This window comes from Pseudorasbora parva, chromosome 15 (genome assembly GCF_024679245.1).
Source record: "Pseudorasbora parva isolate DD20220531a chromosome 15, ASM2467924v1, whole genome shotgun sequence".
NCBI lineage: Eukaryota > Metazoa > Chordata > Actinopteri > Cypriniformes > Gobionidae > Pseudorasbora > Pseudorasbora parva.
This window is the reverse complement of record NC_090186.1, coordinates 4,434,411-4,453,845: the sequence shown is the minus strand read 5'-3', so window position 1 is coordinate 4,453,845 and position 19,435 is coordinate 4,434,411. Positions and strand designations below refer to the sequence as shown.

Below are 19,435 nucleotides of genomic sequence, written 5' to 3'. Positions count from 1 at the left end.
ACCCATTCATACACCGACGGCGATGTCAACCATGTAAGGCGCCATCCAGCTCGTCGGGAGCAGCTGGGGTTAGGTGTCTTGCTCATGGACACTTCGACACTTGGTCAGGCGGAACCGGGGATTGAACCACCAACCTTTCGGTTTGTAGACAACCTACATGAACCACTGAGCCACTGCCGCCCCACTGCAGGTTATGTTTATGCGTTGTTATTTCGCATTTTAAGCTTATTTTAAGCAGAATTTGTGTGTGTGTGTGTGTGTGTGTGTGTGTATGTGTGTGTGTGTGTGTGTGTGTGTGTGTGTGTGTGTGTGTGTGTGTGTGATAATGCCGCTCTTCTCAAGTTTAAGCCTCGTCATTTCAATCGGCGGCCATCTTTGAAACGCCCCTCGGACATGTGCAAATGCAGCTCCATCTCTTGAATGGGAAAACATCAAATTCAACAAAACTGTTCGCCAAGCCCACAGTTAAATTTCATGTTTGAAATCACCAATGAAATCTGACAACAACTGCCTCATAAATTTGGTTGATAAACGCTCAAATCATGACAAAAAACTGCCCTTTTCAGCCTGGACAAATCCTAAACACTGTTTCTATGGTTTCAGAGCTTCTAACTTCTGCAGTGACACGATGACTTTAATCATCAACGATTGGCTCTTTTATTTAGAAGGCGGGGCTTATTCTGCATACTTTCTCCCATATTTAAGCATAGGCCGTAAAAAAATATGGACGACATATTCACTACCTTCCACTAAAGGAAAGTGAAGCCGCCAACGTCCGCATATGGCACTGTCATCTTGTGCAGATTTGGGACAGACAGTAGAGAGCAGGAAGTAGAGCCGCGATATCAAACCCTCGCCCACACTCTCGCAGACGCAGAACAATTCATTATGTTGGTGTGAAATAAACAGTTATGGAAATGTAGAAAGTAAAGCTAAAGCTCCAATCTCCTCCCGAAAACCCTGAAAAAAGTCTGTCAGTGCCTCGGTGACAACTTCACTCAGAGAAGACGTCGATCTCAGCTGTCAATCATGACGTCACACCCCGCGTTTTATAGCAAATAACTACCTAGAACCAAACTTATTTAAAACACAAACACTTGAAATGAAATCATCGTGATTGATTCTCTTTGAGAAACAATTATTTGGTGTGTAATATTATTGTTTAGTTTGTCTTTGGCGATCGAGACACGTCGGCTTCGGTTTTAAACACGAGTGTTTGTTATTAAGTAATTGTAGTAGAGTCAGATAAAACTTTATGTTGTTTTAGACCTCTGCATGAGACAGGCTAATTGTTAATGGCATTTATTCTGAGAAAACCAGAATGGCAAGGGAAAGAATGAAAGCTAATCAAATAACCAAACCAAAACAAAAAAAAACAAAGCAGTCGGCCTCTGTCGGTGACGTCTAATTTTTTATTGTGTACGGTGTTGTGAAAATAAGTCCGTTATTATAAGTCCATATAAGTATAAGTCCGCACATGCCCACAGTAAAACAGTCTCTCTCTTCACCGCATCAAAGCACAATCCCTAACAAATGTCTCTCTGTTCCCTTATGAACCACAAGTGGGCGCAAACATTTCAATATAATTAAGTGCGCATTTCAAAAAGACACAAAACTAAAGTTTCACTATTCATTTCGATTATGGCAAACCGCGTCCAGTTGGGCTTGTCTAGTGACACCAAATCATTTTTAGAAAGGTATAAACTGATATATGATGTAGGCCTATAAACTGGAAACATCTCCTGTTAACAATTTAGTTATTAAATATCAAAAACTTTGTTCGTTGTATAGTCAAAACCGTTTTGACCGTTACTTCAAAAGTCAGGTGAGCAGATTTCTGAAGTGGAAACCCAGGACATTTCCAAGTTTAATGGTCAAAATATCATTGAAATCTCACTTTTTATTGTCTATTAATAAATAAATAAAAAGTGTTTTTATGTTTTTAAACTGTTGTGGGATTATTATAAATAATAGTTATTATGATGTTTGTGAGCCAAGCTTACCCCAACTGGTTTTAATAAACCACACTATAAAAATTGTGTATATATTAATCATTACAAATAGCAAACAGTTGAAAACGGTTTTATATTATAACAAAAGTGACTTTACAAAACCAGAAATTTTCAATTAAATCAAATCGATATAAATTAAACTCTACAACACTGTAATAAGTGACCTGGTTGCCTTAAAATTTTGAGTTCATTGAAATTAAAAAATTTGGTTAATACAATGAACATTTTTGAGAATCGACAACCTTTATTAAAACATTATTAAAAGAAAAGATTTTGTAGCATATTGGGTAATTGTGTGTGTTTTATTTGTGATGACGCAGTGAAACATGCCAAATTTTCATGATTTATCACATTTTTATGTGGTTCAGATAATAATATTTTGAGTTTCTATTTAATAAACCAATTTCCTTCATTGTATCAACTCAATTTTTTTATTTCAATAAACTCAAAATTTTAAGGCAACCAGGTTACTTTAAGTTAAACCAACATTTTTTTGAACAGTTTATAATTACCATTTTTCTGTAAATATTCTGTATAATAATCATATTTAATGTTTGAAAATGGAACTGTATCTTATCTATCCCTAATTAGGCTAATTATTTAACATTTTAGGCTTATTTTATTTTCCACACTGTTGTAATGTTGCTCAAGTCATCAAGCTTTTAGATAAGATTAGGACTATTTTTGTGTAACCTGGCAAAAACATTTGCAAACATGACATGCTAAAAGCATTTAAAATAGCAATATACACTAAAACTGTGCCAGATTTACAATGCACTATGAAATGCAGCTATCCAAAACTATGACTCAAGTCCCTCAAGTCCTGTGATGTGAACTAAACACTATCAATAGTATTTTTTCTAAACTCCAGAACGCACCAGCAAAGAACAGGCGAGAGTCTGGACGGTTTGTGTCATTCGACCGCCCTCTGCTGTTCATCAAGCAAAGCACATCCTGACTGTTCACTTCATTTTCACAAGTTGCACAAGTTAAAGCTTTTGTTATGAGACGAACCAGGAACTTCCTGCTTCAGTGTGCCAAAGTTAAATGTTAAACACCACGTACTGCTAACATTCAAGTTATGCCAGATTTCCCCGAACACATGCACCCACGAGAGCTCTGAAAGGTAAAAGCTGGTCTTTCCTGTTAATCAAAAGAGCTACATTTACATTGTCACATATGCCACGCAATGACAAATAAACCACACCAGATTTCTGCACTGTAAAAAATTATTTAGAAAAAAAGTTACCTGGTTGCCTGGAGTTCATTGAAATTAAAAATTTGAGTTATTACAATGAACATTTTTTGAGATTCGACAACCTTTATTAAAATATTATTAAACGATTTTGTAAGCATATTGGGTAATCGTGTGTGTTTTATTTATGATGACGCAGGCAAATAGTGCTATTTTCATGATTTATCACATTTTTTATGTGGTTCAGATACAATAATATTTTGAGTTTCTAATTATTAAACAAATTTTCTTCATTGTATCAACTTAAATTTTTAATTTCAATAAACTCAAAATGTTAAGGCAACCAGGTTACTTATTTTTTTAAGTTAAACCAACAAAAAACAACACTTTTGTTTAGTGTGTGGGTAGCATCTGATATGTGAATAAAAAATGTTTTTTATAAATAAATGGGACTAACCTCACTAACAACACAAATAAGGCTGAATGTGTAATAAAGTGATCTAAAGTATAACAAAAATGGCAAAAGAAATGTTTTTTTTTTTTTTACCAATAATGTCACGTATGCTACACAGTGACAAATAAACCACGTCAGATTTCACCTGATATGTGAATTAAATGAATGTATTTATGTGTAAAATTAGTTTTCTGGCCTCACTAACAACACAAATCCGGCTGAATATGCAACAAAGTGATATAAAGCCAAAAATGTAAAAAAATGTTTAGTGGTCTTTTAATGGTCCCATTTTAAATCACATATCACTGGTCGAAAAATGAGCAAGAACTGCACAAATACGGTTGTTCCCAAACTTGCGAGACAGCTTTTTATAGGAAGAAGCATCGGCGTTGTTCCTGTTCTCCCAGTTCGTTTGAGTTTAATGTGAGACCCAATATTAACAATGTTAAATATTAAACACCACGTACTGCAAACATTTGAGTAATGCGAGAGTTCCCTGACCACATGCACCCAAGCGGACTCTGAACGCTAAAAGCTGGTCTTTCCTGTTAATCAAAAGAGCTAAATAACAATTGCGTGGCACGTGAAACCACGTCAGACTTTGATCTGATATGTGAATATTTTTGTATTTGAATTTCACTAAATATTTGATTATATTACTTTCTATTAAATTCTGTTGCATTATTTTCCTGTTTGCATAGTGAAGCTGCTTTGAAACAATATTCATTGTAAAAAGTACTATATAAATTAAGGTGATTGACTTGAATTAAATTAATGTATTTATTTGTAAAATGATTTTTCTGGCCTCACTAACAACAACACAAACCCGGCTGAATGTGTAACAAAGCCAAAAATGGCCCGAAATTTTTTAGTAGTCTTTTAATGGTCTTAAGCATTTTAAACCACAAATCACTAGTCGAAAAATGAGCAATAGTCAAACAAATAGTGTTGATAAAGCACATAGCCTTCCCCAGATTGCGGGCAGCTTTTTACAGTGTTGTTCCTCTCAGTGTTAAGGACTTCAACAGTTCTCCCAGTTCCTTTGAGTTTAATCTGAGAGCCAATATTGACTAAAGGTTCAAATCGGGAATCTGGCCAAAGCAAAACATGTAAAATAACATGATCTTTCCTCTAAAGCAAGCAATTCTGCAATATTCTCCTGAACTCCAAAGCATTAAATGACTTTTGACAGTGATGTATCTCTTCCTCCATGATTGACTGTGGTAGAGATGCATGTGTTATATTTCTCAGACACTGCTCTGGACCATCATCATGCAACTCGTGTAATTCATCACTCCACATTCAACTTCCATTTGCTTATATCTTGCTAATTTCCTGACCCATAATTTATGGTTAATATAAATACTGTATGTGTGTGTAAATACACTGATCACGCATCAGGCATAACATTATTTATGACCGATGAAGTGAATAACACTGATGATCTCTTCATCACGGCTCCTGTTAGTGGGTGGGATATATTAGGCAGCAAGTGAAAATTTTGTCCTCAAAGTTGATGTGTTAGAAGCAGGAAAAATGGGCAAGCGTAAGGATTTGATCAAGTTTGACAAGGGCCAAATTGTGACGGCTAGACCAATGGTTTTCAAACCTGTCCTGAGGACCCCTCCTAGTGCACATTTTGCATATCTCCCTCATCTAACACACCCAGAACCTGCAAGACTTGAATTAGGTGTGTCTGATGAGGGAGACATACAAAATATGCAGTGGTGCGGGGTCCCCAGGACAGGTTTGACAACCACTGGGCTAGACGACTGGGTCAGAGTATCCCCAAAACTGCAGCTCTTGTGGGCTGTTCCCGGTCTGCAGTGGTCAGTATCTATCAAAAGTGCTCCAAGGAAGGAACAGTGGAGAACCGGCCACAGGGTCATGGGCGGCCAAGGCTTATTGATGCACGTGGGGAGCGAAGGCTGGGCCGTGTGGTCCGATCAAACAGACGAGCTACTGGAGCTCAAACTGCTCAAGAAGTTAATGCTGGTTCTGATAAAAAGGTAGAGTCCATGCCACAACGGGTCAATGCTTTTTTGGCAGCAAAAGGGAGACCAACACAATATTAGGAAGGTGATCATAATGTTATGCCTGATCTGTGTATATATGTGTCTTACCATCTCAACAACTGACAAATGAAGGCAAGGCAGATTCAAGCTTCTTCAGCAGAAAATAGAAACGCTTTGAGTGTAGTTTACATGCATAATAATATCTAATGAAGTCTCATGGGAGAGGTTCTGCATACAGAAATCTTATACATTTAATATTTCATATTTACAAAAGCTACAATTTCTTTATATAAAGAAGCGATCTTCTGTATCCTGACTGGAGAATATTTTTAATTTTTTTGTAATCATGGTACAAAAAACATTTGATTTTTTTGTTAGCAAATGTCTTTTACTAAAAAATAAAGAAATAATTGTTACCAATACCAATAATAAAATGAATGCTGCTTGCCTTATTAAATATTAACGTGCCTTGTACCATTACAGAAAATTTAATGTGTTGTATTTCTCTTCGGTTTTGGAAATAAACTATCCAAATATTTAAAAATATAATATTTTAGTAATGCCCTTTTGTCTACTTCCTGTTCAGAACTATCGTTAATAAGTAATCAGTAAACCAACTACCTGCTTATATCTTCAGTGAAGCTTTAGGGATCAAATATGTGCTGCATATTTCACCTTTTACATAGTCCAACGGTTTCATTCATAATGAAAAGGGCATGGGTGGGGATAGATAAGCAACAGCCTTCAATTACAGGCCTTGAATAAGACGCTCCTTTTTGTACACGACATGTCAGCTGTCAGTGTTGCCTACCGTATGCAAATTGTCAAAACAAACATTTTCATTTCAGCCACAAACAAGTATATAGCAGAAAGAAACGTCACCAGCATTACAGACAGAACGGGGCCCGTTATATAGACATACGTGCTTTCTCTTTAGGCCATGCAACCTATTTGTGTCCCAAAAGACATACTATACACTACTAATTACTGTATGGTATGGTTACTAAAAGGTTATCTTAAAACGGTTTTTACATTTAGTTTTATTTAGAATAGCACACAGGTACACAAAACAATGCATGCACCTACTGTAACAATTAATATAAAGAGAAAACCACTGGGTGAGTGCACAGTACTATATTTCTAAAGGTTGGGCGTGTAATTCAGGTCACCATGAAGGGGGCAGTGCTTTCTCGCATGTATAGTTACAGCTTTTAGTCAATGTGCATGGTAATCATCTTCATAGTAATGATAATGTCAAACATTAATCATCAGTTAAACAAAACGAATGTTGTGCAAGAGGCTGGCAGTCGTGCAAGCTGAGTTGTCAGTTATTGTCTTCATGCAGTGAGTCAGGACATGTCCACGTGTGCTCAAGAAACGTCACTATTTTAAGACAAAATAACCAGGAAGCTACAGCCTAAAGAGAGCTCATATTAACCCCTTAAATGTCACCGTCCCGCTTTTCTTATCACATATTTTAGTAATAGTCATAAATCTGATGTAATTCAAAGGCTTACAGACTTTTTACGAAAACCATTTTGAAACTGGACTTTTGCGTTACCATTAAAGCGGTACTTTTAATACTTTTAGCAGGCCTTAGTAGGGATGTCATGATACCAAAAATCTAGTAGTCAGCACCGATACCACCAAAAGTACACGATACTCGATACCAAAATCAATACCACGGTAAAAAAAACTAAAACCAAATCCTTTTAAAATTACTGATTTGCTCTGATATTAAGTTTGGGTTCAATCTACATGCTATAGTGCATAAATGTTCAATACCATCGGTACTTATGATACTGTTGAAAAATAAGTACCGTCAGGCTCTTAAAATGATACCGACTTGATACTGAAGTATCGGTTCTCGTGACATCCCTACCCCCTAATGGGCGCGTCAGGTTTCATATTACGAAAACTTTCTAATCGAAACCTTTTCTAATCTTTACTAAGCACATATCGTCAGAAAGGTCTGAGTCTCAAGGCTCCATCTTTTGTGATAGAAGTGATATTAGGACAGAAATTCATTAATTTATTACAGAAATGAAAATGCATGGAATGTGTGTGACACCCGGTGGCTATTTTTGATACAACACCTAAACAAATCGCATAAGAGCTTACATTTTCAAGATATCAACTTCAAATTAAAAACACAACTTGGTTATATGGCTTCGATTTTTAGAGTAAAATGTGTTTTTGACGCCGTCTGTAGAGCAGTATGTCTGTTTAAGGCCAATGTAGAAACATGACGCCGCAAAATGGCGACTTCACTGTAAGGTGGCCCGCGGTGAGTGTAATAGGTAAAGGTAATAAAAGCGGTTCAGTATGTAAGGTCTTTATACACCACTAAAAACATATAATGCATTTCTTTCAATAAATCCTCATAAATTACACACTGCACCTTTAAGTTTGGATAGTGCATTTTCACGTCTTTTCTCAAGAAGGAGGGTGACAGTTAAAAGTTTAAAGTATTACAATTTTACAAAGATTACAATATTTATAGCAACTATGCTATTTTAGCGAAAACTATAGTTACCATGGTTACCAAGTGTACTAATTATAGGTCTAGCCTTGCCGTTAGTGTATTTTTGTTTAGGAAAAAGCTGTCTAATAAAGTCTGTCGTCGTTTACTCATTCTAATGGCAATATGTTAGAGACTGACAGCGCATGTTACTATTCTCATCTCTTTTTTCTTCTGATGAAACTGAAGGATGACTGACTAAGGAGGATGTCATTCTGCCTGACATCTCATTTGGATTTCCACCGAATAATGACACTTTTACGCGTTTGAAACAGCATACAGGTGAGTAAATAAGACAGATGTAATTTGCAGGTGAACTACCTGTATATACCATCGCGTCGCATGTGTAAAGACAATATTTCACGTTACCTGACCGGTTATGCCTGTAATAATGGCCACTTTTCTCTTCGTCTTGCTGCCTCCGTTCACATCGCCACTGGCCGAAGCTGCTGAACATTGAGCCATTGTCTGGATATGGTCTGGTTTTGGATGGAGTCGATGAGGTTTGGTTCCACTTTGCGAGGTCGTCTATCTTTCAGGCACGGATGCAAACACATCCGAAACTACAGCAGCCTGAGCGACACATCAGGAACCTGCGCTCAGCAACCAATCACAGAGCAGAAGACTGGTGACGTGCGCACCACAGAATAAAGATGAGATAATACTATTGGCTTAGGGTGTGTGTGCTTCACAGCGCCTCCTAAAGGACTCGATGTTTAGGAGGAATTAAAATACTTTTTACTTTCTCTTTTATAATAATAATAAATGATGCAGTGAGATCCAGACAGACGAACAATGATTCGGTCAAATGAATAGCACATTTATTAGCCTAAGTAAAAATGTAAAATGATAAAGCAGCTTTGCTGGGTTTTTGCGGGTTTCCCAGGCTGGTCACTCCAACATTATGAAGCTGCAGACTCGGAGCCTGCATCCACAGTCCCGCACTCAGAGTCCCGCATTCTCAGACCCCTCGTTTTTAAGAAACAACGCCTCCTGCTGTTCTGAAGACCGTACATCACACTTATCCAAATAAGATATATTATTACGGTGTCGTTTCATTTAAAGTTTTCATTTAAAAATACATTTACACAAAACAACGCTTTTGCAAACATCTTTGCATTCCCAAAAAATGTCATTGTTTTCACTGACTAAGTAGGCTACGCAGTAGATTTATTTATTTATTTAATAAAGAGTGTGGGCAATTGAAAGAAAATTACTGATGGACAAAATACAATTACAGATTGAACTATCCTCTGAAAAATATTATGTGATATATCGCTACAATTCTTTTTTTTTTGTTCAATGTTTCTTTCAGGTTCACATGCTAATGGTCTAATTAACATAGGCCTATCATACGCAATGCTAACATTACAAAACCATATTTTTTTATATCTGGAATGCAAAGCAAAACTCACACAAGAATAGACAAAACACCAATAATAAACGAGTCTGTAGGCTACTTTAACTATCACCTTAACATCACATTGCGGTAAACAGGACAAAGCAAAGAAAAAAGGAAGAAAGAATTGTGTCAGTGACTGTACTTTGTATCTTCAATTGCATAAGGAAAAATTATAAATACTGTAAATACTACTGTAATACAATTTTTGAATTGTACAGATTTGTTTATTATTGGTGTTTTGTCTATTCTTGTTTGAGTTTTGCTTTGGATTCCAGATATCAACAGGTTTTTAATGCTAGCAATGTATAATATGTTAATCAGACCATTAGCATAGGTTGAGCTAAAAGAAACACTGGAATTGGAATTAAAAAAACATTGTAGCAATATAATATCACATAACATTTTTCAAAGGATAGTTCAATCTGTAATTGTATATCTTCCATCAGTAATTTTCTTTTATTTAAATAAACAAAAAACAAAAACAAAAAACTACTGGGTACTTTGTTAGTCAGAGAAAACTGACATTTTTAGGGAATGCAAAGATGTTTGCAAAATCGTTAATTTGTTTAGATTTATTTGGAAAACTTTAAATGAAACGACACACTTATTTGGATAAGGGAGTTGTACGGTCTTCAGAACAGCAGGAGGCGCTGTTTCTTAAAAACGAGGGGTCTGAGAATGCGGGACTCTGAGTGCGGGACTGTGGATGCAGGCTCCGAGTCTGCAGCTTCATACTACTCGGTCAAGCCGGTCTGTTGGCTAGTTTAAACCATAGATATCCATAATAAAGTCCTTATTATGGATATCTATGGTTTAAACCACTAATGTGTTTTAGGTTTACATCGTTATTTATTTAGGTTTTACATTTTTTATATTTCATGTGTGGGGAAAAATATGCTAACAAAATTAAAGTGAAACAGCACAATTTGACTTTAAGTGACGTGAAGGCAAAGTATGGCAACCTGGCATTTGTCCTCTGCATTTAATACAACTAAAGTTAGTGCACGCACATTAGGATTAGTGAGTAGTGAACACACACACACACACACACACACACTTGGAGGAGCCCATGTGCATGTATGCATAAAATAGGATGATGAAGGAATGAAAGAAAGAAACAATGAAATGCTTTATTTTTAAATAATTTGATTAATTTAATAGGCTATTTAAAGTTCTAAGGCACTTACAGCAATATACAAGAACTCACATATGAAAGTATTGTTTTTATTTTCCTGCTAGTTTATGAGCTATTTTATTTCAGCCTTCACTCAATCCAGTCCTCACATATACAGAAAGTGAAAACACAAAATAAATATTTTCCTGTTCATGATTAAAAATGTGACCTTTTCAAACACATCAAAAAGTGATACTCTAAACACTGCTAGCCATTAGCTGATGTACAGTAAAGTTTATCCCATTTCGTATACTGTGTAAGCTTTTCAAGTAAACATCAGTGATCGAAGCGAAACATTATATGTAGAACCACACAAAACACACAATACATCTGTAGGTAGTGTTGTTTTTTTCATTTGCCTTCATGGAAGGTGAGCTGTTTACCACAAAGAGAGGGAGTGAACAAGACCATAGTGTGTCCAAAAACAGCCAGTGGATCTTGGATCCAGTGTCCCAGTCTCATATTTCAAGCTTAAAAATAAGTACAATAAAGTCTTTAGCTAAGGCATTCTGAGCTCATGGGATTCTGTACTATTCGTTTTGTATACATTTGCCCTAGAGGAAACCATCTAAATTACATTTTAGAAAATATGGTAATTGTGGTGTGCATTTGGGGCATGGCTATGTGTATCAGATAACAACAGTTACATGCACACAGACAAACTCACTTAGACTTCCTGAAAAGCAGCAGAAACATTAAACAAATCATAGATCATTTGCAGGATTTTGACATTAAGGGTTCTAGACTTTCAAGTGTGAAATACAGTACGGTAGTTCCAATGCCTTCACAAATGCCACGTGAATGAAATGTTACCATAAACCAGTGACGTACAGAATATTACCATGATAAGACTCAATGCATTTGTGCGTATGATGAGCACTCTTGACATCCTCCAGTCCTATTATAAAGTGCACATGCAAGACTAAATCACTGTATTAACTGTCTGTAGTAATTCTTCATAAGAAAACTGGTTAAATAAAGACGGTTAAACCCACTTAAACCGAGACTGGAGCACAGGGCCATTTAGTCATAAAAGAGCCATAAATGATTACCATTTTACAAATGATGAAATATTTATGCAGCACAAGAGGAGAGCAGTATGTTTAATGTGTTGTATTCTGTTTTAGCTTGAGGTAAGCAGGTAACAGACACTGTACAGTACAGTATGTGACTGTAATATTAAACCGATGTTGTGTAGTTGTTCATGTACAACTGTATTGGTCCAGTTTGTCACCACGGCACGAGGAGAGCCAATGATCACTTCTGCAGAAAACATGAAAATTAATGTTACCCACAAGTGAAGTTTGGGACAGTCAATGACATATTGACTGATAGTTTTATCAGCAACAGATTTTTTTCTTCTTCAATATTGTGACATACACCAGTGTGTAAAGGATTATCATAATATTTTTTGTATGAATATCTGAACATGCAATATATCAAAAGAAAGAACAGATCCCCTGCTATTAAACATTGTTTTTTTAATCTTATTTCATGCATTCTTTTTTCATCACACACAACACATTTTGAGCAAAAAAAACTGAGAACATCATATTTTTGTCAAAGACTACATCCATACAGGATTCAGGACGATAATCAAACGCAGATGGAGTAGATTCAGTCCATCAACACCCCAAAGCTTCACAGTCCTGTAGCTCGTCCTGGGTCGACTTTTCATTCAGTAACATTAGGCTGTTTTGATTTATATGATGTTTAATGTTGGTGATTGCATTATTTTACTGTACATATGCATGTGATTAGATATGATATCACTTGTTTCTGCTTCTTCTTTGCCTGTGTTTTGATCACAGGGTTGCCAGGTCTGTGCAACAAAAGTAGCCCAATGGCCAGTTGAAAGTATCCCAAGAATAGCCCAATGTGATTTTCTCCATCGGGCGGTCAAATTCTCCACTGAATTTCTACGTCTGGGGGGTGTTGGAGTGCCAAAATTGTACGTACGAGGGTGAAATCAACCCGCGGCAACAGCTTAAAAGTAGCCTATTTCAGCAGGAAAACCACTGGCTTGGCAACACTGTGATCAGGAGAGTCTATTCTTTCAGGAGGTTAAAAATGTGACAACATAGAAACAGTGTTTGGTGGGGAAAGAGATAATGGTTTGTGGGCATCTCTTACCGGTTTAGCCCTCTGGAGGAGGGGCGTGGGAAGAGTGACACTTGTTTTTCTGTGAGAGAAACATGTTAATTAATTATCTTAATTTTAATTAATTATCTTAATTTTCATTATTTCAAAAAGGGACAGTGTACATAAATCAACATTCATGAATGTAAATGTACCCAAATTAGCCCAAAGGCTAGTATTCATTAATTCACTAATGCACTAATTTAGCCACAAACTCAAAGCTGTAGTGCTAACCTTATGGTGAAGACGGAAGTGAAGCGCTCGGTCGGAGAGCCATGGGTGTTTCAGGGACTGGGATGCACTCATTCTCCAACTGCACAAAAAAAGAAATGTGTATCAAAGTGCAAACACTGGTATCAGATTTTTGTTCATTTCTGAGAACACACAAACCTTTTGCTCTTCACAAGCAGGCGTGTGATGAAGTCTTTGGCCTCCTCTGAGATGTCGGCAAACTCTGCCTCTTCAAAACTCCACTGACATGCCAGGATGTTATTTAGCGTCTCATTATCATCCTCACCCAGGAACGGAGACAAGCCACTGAGCCTAGAAACACAAACATGAGCACATTTTCACAAATGTCAAAATTATGATTGTTCACTGATGTCTATGTAACACACTCACAGCATGTAAGTGATGACACCTAAACTCCACATATCAGTCGGGAATGAGACAAACTCATAGTTGATGACTTCAGGAGCCAGGAACTCAGGAGTACCAAAGTTCACCCGCAACTTTTCTCTGGGTTTATATCTGAAATAAAGATGAAGAACAAATCGGTGTGAGAAAAACAGTCGATTCATGAAGAAAGTAACTGTAAACACAGATACAAACACTAACCTTCTTGCAAGCCCAAAGTCGATTATCTTGACCTTGTTTGTTTCTCGACTGATGCAGAGAATGTTTTCAGGCTATCGACACAGTAAAAATATATTCAGACTTCTTGTTCTTCTTATGTAGCTGTTTTAAAGGTGCTATATGTAATAATATTTTAAATGGGTACTGCAGTCCAAATTCAAATTAAAGCCCTCACACCTTGCATTAGCACTTAGCCAAGTGTTGCGTGATCTAATGTGTTTCTAGCATGTTTAACACTTCATGGCATATTTAAATGTCTCTGGGAGTGAATAACAGTGTAAAGCATGCCATTCCCTGTTGCCAGCAGGTGACGCTATAACTAAATATTGCAATGTAGATGCTATCAGGCCAGGTCTCTAATAAAACATATGAAGTTTGGGGCAGATCGGAGATTGTAAGCCTGACTTACAACAGCTTCCTCTTCCTTTCATGGCGAAACATGGACACGGCTTTCAGCCAAAACTCAAGATCTTCCCAATGTAACAATCGCAAAAGCCTTAGATTAGACTGACCAAATATAATGTTGATCTGATTACAGTTTTAACAATTTTAACTTTAAACAATTTTCCTAAACTCTTAACGCAGTTAGCACAGCATGTGTCCATGTAGACTATAAAATTAACACATTTATTGTTTCTTTGACACAAAATGCATATAGTTAACACAAATGTAAAATGATTGAACTTCTTTTACACACACACACACACACACACACACACACACACACACACACACACACACACACACACACACACACACACACACACACACACACACACACACACACACACACACACACACACACACACACACACACACACACACAAACACAAACACACACACACACACACACACACACCAAAACAATGGACACTATGTTCTAAACCTAACCTTATAGGCTAAAGTTAAAGTGAACAGCTGTTCATATTGTGATTTGAAACACAAATATATCCCTTGTATTTTATTCCATTGGTACTGAGAAAAAGATGATCGAAGTTATGCAAATATATAAATCCCAACTGATTCCCATCCAGGAATTTTTCAGGTGTTGATGTTCTTTTATTTACATGACCATATACAGCAAACGAAAGCCTCTTTGGGCTGATCTTGTGGGAACATTATAGAGCAACACAAAGAAAGTAAGAAAAAGATCTGCACGAGGGAGAGGAAGAGGAGTACCAGGACAAGGGAGAGGTTGAGGAGTTAAAATGCATGATGGTGTTCAAAGAAGGGCCAGAATTATGGTAAGTGATGGCTTCTTCTACTGCAAAGTGTACATCACTTTACCATGTATTACAGTGACTGTTTGCCTCTGGTCTCTAATATGTAACTGTATTTTGTCTATCTAAGGATTCAATGTCTACCTCCCTCATGAAAGCTCTGGGAAGAACAGGAGCTTGCAAATGACAACATGGTGATTGCTGATAATGAAATAAAACTGAAAGGCATTCTATAAAGCTACTCTGAGATGGGAAATTTATTTTGTGATATAGATTTTGAGTTATATATTCTTTTACTGAAACACTAAAGAATCAAGATAAATTATTTCCTGTACTAATGTCTGTATCTCTCACTGTGAGAAAGCACATGTTATCAGTATGTTTTGGGGAACATTCTGGTCAGAACTGGAGTTTAATCAGCTCCAACCTTGGAGTGACTGCGTATTTGTGTATGTGCAGGCACGCTGGAAGCCATTTCAATCGGGGGTGCTGAAAGTTGGGTGGAAAAAATGTGTGACGTCATTATTTTGTCGGTTGTGACCAGACAGGTGTTGTAGTAGAACCACCCTTTACCGTCAAAGAGCACAGATGGACCCACCGCCCCAGATTATTTAATATTAAAGGGGGGGTGAAATGCTGTTTCATGCATACTGAGCTTTTTACACTGTTAAAGACTTGGATTCATATCCTAAACATAGTCAAAGTTTCAAAAACTAATGTTGGACGTTTGATGGAGTATTTCTGTGTCAAAATACTCCTTCCGGTTTCTCACAAGTTTCGGAGAGTTTTTTTCGAGTATGGGTCCACTTGACGTTAATAGAGCGGAAGGTCCTTGTTTGGGCTGTACGGGCTCTTCTCCCGGTAGGGTGCGCGCGCGTGACTAGAGCGAGAGAGAGAGGAAATGCACGCTGTAAACAGTCTCTCAGGTGCAGATCCAGTCCTCCGTGAAGACTTATGACGCGCCGCGCTCCACTTTATTCCTATGGGTGACGTCGAGCGACTTCAACGCTTCAGCACAGCATTCCGGGAAGGCAGCGCTGCATTTGAACCGATTTGAACGCAGAAATGACGGGAAGCTTGACAACATCGCTTCAGTCGCGTCTCAAAGTGGATTTACACGCCACTGCTGTCACAGGACTTCACCAAATCATACCAAAGAAGTGTGTTTTTGACGGAGCGGTCCCAGCGATAAAGGTTCGGTCCTGCTTTGGAAGCAGCCGGTGAGTAAAACGGCTTCAAATGTCTGTGCTGTTGGCTATCGTCACGTGAGTAAACATCAGTAAACGACACGATCGCGTGCTTCGTCATTCAAATGCGCTAACGGTTACTCCATTGTTGTTCTGTATAACGTTACACTATTCTGACTCTGACGTGCAAAACCGTTCTGCTTGCTACCTCTAAGGTCTAGTCGCATACAATAGTCCATAAACCGAATCATGTTCTCATAAAATGCGAGTAAACACACACAAAGGCCACTAAATACAGTACATACCACAGAGACGGAGGTCCTGATGTTGCTGTTTTTCCTGTTCAATTTATTTCAGCCTCAGATTTGATTCTGGATCATATCTATTAGCTGAGATAGATGGGTTTCTCCACGCTTGAGGACGTCATCGCTTTGCGCTCGTCATTCTTTAGCTCCGCCCACACGATACGCCTCCAGGCGCTCGGTTTTTTCCGGAAAGACTCGGTACAGCCCATATTTCTTTTATAAATATAATAAAACTAAAGACTTTTCGGAGATATGAAAGATGCAATACTACTTTATAGGTACTCAAGATTGACATTAAATTGACTGAAACTGAGTGTTCTCCCCCCCCCCCCCCCCCTTAATTACTTGTTAAAACTTGATCATACCATGGGCGTCAGAAGCAAAACTGTGGGTGGTCTCAGAATTTGCTTTTGCTGGCGTAACGTTAGATACAAATATACCGCAGTTTACTAAACGATTGATTGCGCCAGACAAAATTAAAGAAATCACTGAGTTATTTGCCCTGACTATAGAGTAGGGGTTAGAGACGCATGACATCAAGTTGACGCAAATTGATCAGAGGTTCGAATCCACCTTTTGCCAAACTCGCTCTACTCCCTTTTCACATCACATATCAGATCGGAAAGGCATTTATTTTCAATAAAAATTGAGAAAATATTAGAAAAGCGGGGAAAAAAGAGTCAAACACCTAATACGTTTTTCTCGGTTAGGGGTTGGTAAACAGACGTGTTGAATTAGTGACGATAAAAGTAAGTGGGTCCAATATCATTGGTCTTCAAAAGTGGGTGGGTCTTAATGTCCTCACGACAGACAATGGTCCCGACGCCTGTGGATCATACACAGACACACGTTAATCATCACTCATAAAGCATGCTTTTTATTTGTGTTCATAGGCTACATACAATATCCAGCATCTGCCAGGGCTCTTAGTCCATCATGTGCGCATATTTGGAGAAATCGCGGCCTACGAACTCCTTGTGAGACTTGAAGCTGGCTTCTGCTGATCAAACTGCAAACTATTCTTCAGTAAATTTTTCTTTAATTAATTACACTCCTGACTCTTGGTCTTCATTTTTCACTACTGGTCTTGGGTCATAAGCTGTTAACCCCTAACACAAGTATGTGAACTCAGCATGTTTCCTAAATATCCGTAAACTTATGATGGTATTTGTATGCTTTAGTACGGTGGTTTTCAAACTGGGGTCCGGTGACCCCCAGGGGATCTCCAGAAGGGTCTAAGGGGTCCCCAGAAACTTTCAGAGAATAAAAAGACAGAGAAAAACTGAATAAAGTCTACTGGATATTCTTAATGTGTTACATTTGTAAATGTTTCTCTGCCGTATACATTCCAGAATTGTATGTTTGCTCTTTATCTTTAGTGGGTTTACTCACCATAGTGCCCTTTATCTCACTCACTGGGGTTGTTAGGCAGTATTCTTACGCAAGCTGCTTACATACATTTATTGTGAAAGTTGGTTATTCTTCTTTAGGTTTATACATCCAACATTAATAGCCAATTTAAGTTTGGAAAACTTTTGTTGGATTTATAATGCCACACTTACTATTTAACAGTTTAAATTTGTTTTTTATACATAAAAATAGATTTTAGGAAGGGTCCTAAAATAAGGGGGTCCCTCATAAAGGTTCATCATATTTGAGGGTCCTTGGCGTCATAAAGTTTGAAAAACCCTGCTTTAATACATTCAAAAATGTACATACAGCACCTTTAATTACATATTATTTTAATAATGTGTTTGGTACCTTTAGGTCCAGGTGTAATATGTACATCTTGTGCATATACTGAAGGCCTTCAGTGATCTGCCTGATGAACAGCACTGTGTCCAACTCTGTCAGCTTATAGTTCTCATCTATGATCCGGTCAAACAGCTCTCCGCCATCAACACTAGGGGGCACACAATACATGTTAGCAGCACATTATGAAGAAAGATTAGCAGCACATTATGAAGAAAGATTAGCAGCACATTATGAAGAAAGAAAGCATGAATGAGATTAGGGTGAGATGTTTTTAAAATAAATCAAAACTATTGTAATGCAGATTTTTGATCCATGAACATTGTGTTTAAAGGGGTCCTATTACGTTTTTTCCCTTTTTCCACTTTAGTTAGTGTGTAATAATGTTGAGGTTTGAGCATAAAAAAGATCTGAAAGGTTACAAAGCTCAAAGTCCACTGCTAAGGAGTGCCTACAATGCATTTTTTCCATATCTTATGAAGGCATAATGTTCCTGATTTAAATAATCCCCACCCATGGAATATGCAAAAAAACGAGGCCTGTCTGAGCAGCGTTAGAGAAGACTGTGTTGTCAGTCAAAAGAGATCCAGTTTTTCTTCACCCGGTTTCCAAAACTCATTTGTTAGATCTTCCAAAGGCTGGCAAACTTAGTGGTTTAAATTCATTTTACCTGAACATAATAACCCCAACATTTATCTTTTTTATTTATTATTTTATGGACAACAGCTTGTTTTCTGCTGATTTTGTTAAAAGGTTCAAGGCCCCTTTTAAATTAACCCAAAAGATTTTTTGCATGCGTAGGATTAGTGGTGTGGGTTACGTGCGTATTACACGCCATAAAGTGTGTATCATATGCACGCAAAACTTTTTTCGTATAAATTTCGAGATAAATACAATTCGTTCTATAGATATGCACTTTTATGAGATCTGTAGTTGAACCATCTGATCTGGAAAGTGAATCAACCTACCCATACTTGAAATGATCAGTTTAACTTTTTAACAAGAAATCTGCAAACCTTTTCACTCGGGCTCCTCTGGATTATGCTTTATCATCATTACTGTTATTAACAATTCATAATAAAAGAGCAATGTTTGCAGTTGTGCCACCCTGACATTTGAGAATATGCACATTGCTGGACAAAGGTTTTGTAATGATCTTAACAGCTTTAAATCTACTGATATTTAAATTGTTTATATGAAAGGT

General features: G+C 37.4%; 2 protein-coding genes across 5 annotated transcripts in view; both read right to left on the bottom strand.

The window, feature by feature from the left end:
* gmds (GDP-mannose 4,6-dehydratase) overlaps window positions 1–8,867 on the bottom strand; it is a 105,611-nt gene extending 96,744 nt beyond the window's left edge. The window contains exon 1 of one of the 2 annotated variants that reach the window (XM_067418443.1): window positions 8,567–8,867. In XM_067418443.1, coding sequence (XP_067274544.1) covers window positions 8,567–8,662 — 96 coding nt within the window. In that variant the 5' untranslated portion in view covers window positions 8,663–8,867. The remainder of the gene's footprint in view (window positions 1–8,566) is intronic. The other variant, XM_067418444.1, reaches the window with a different exon arrangement.
* A 1,776-nt stretch (window positions 8,868–10,643) lies between these two features.
* Window positions 10,644–19,435, bottom strand: part of mylk4b (myosin light chain kinase family, member 4b) — a 56,622-nt gene continuing 47,830 nt past the window's right edge. The window contains exons 8-14 of one of the 3 annotated variants that reach the window (XM_067416795.1): window positions 18,241–18,382; window positions 13,750–13,820; window positions 13,534–13,662; window positions 13,303–13,455; window positions 13,147–13,225; window positions 12,907–12,955; window positions 10,644–12,036 (exon numbers count right to left, since the gene is read on the bottom strand). In XM_067416795.1, coding sequence (XP_067272896.1) covers window positions 12,911–12,955; window positions 13,147–13,225; window positions 13,303–13,455; window positions 13,534–13,662; window positions 13,750–13,820; window positions 18,241–18,382 — 619 coding nt within the window. In that variant the 3' untranslated portion in view covers window positions 10,644–12,036; window positions 12,907–12,910. The remainder of the gene's footprint in view (window positions 12,037–12,906; window positions 12,956–13,146; window positions 13,226–13,302; window positions 13,456–13,533; window positions 13,663–13,749; window positions 13,821–18,240; window positions 18,383–19,435) is intronic. The other 2 variants (XM_067416798.1, XM_067416797.1) reach the window with 2 other exon arrangements.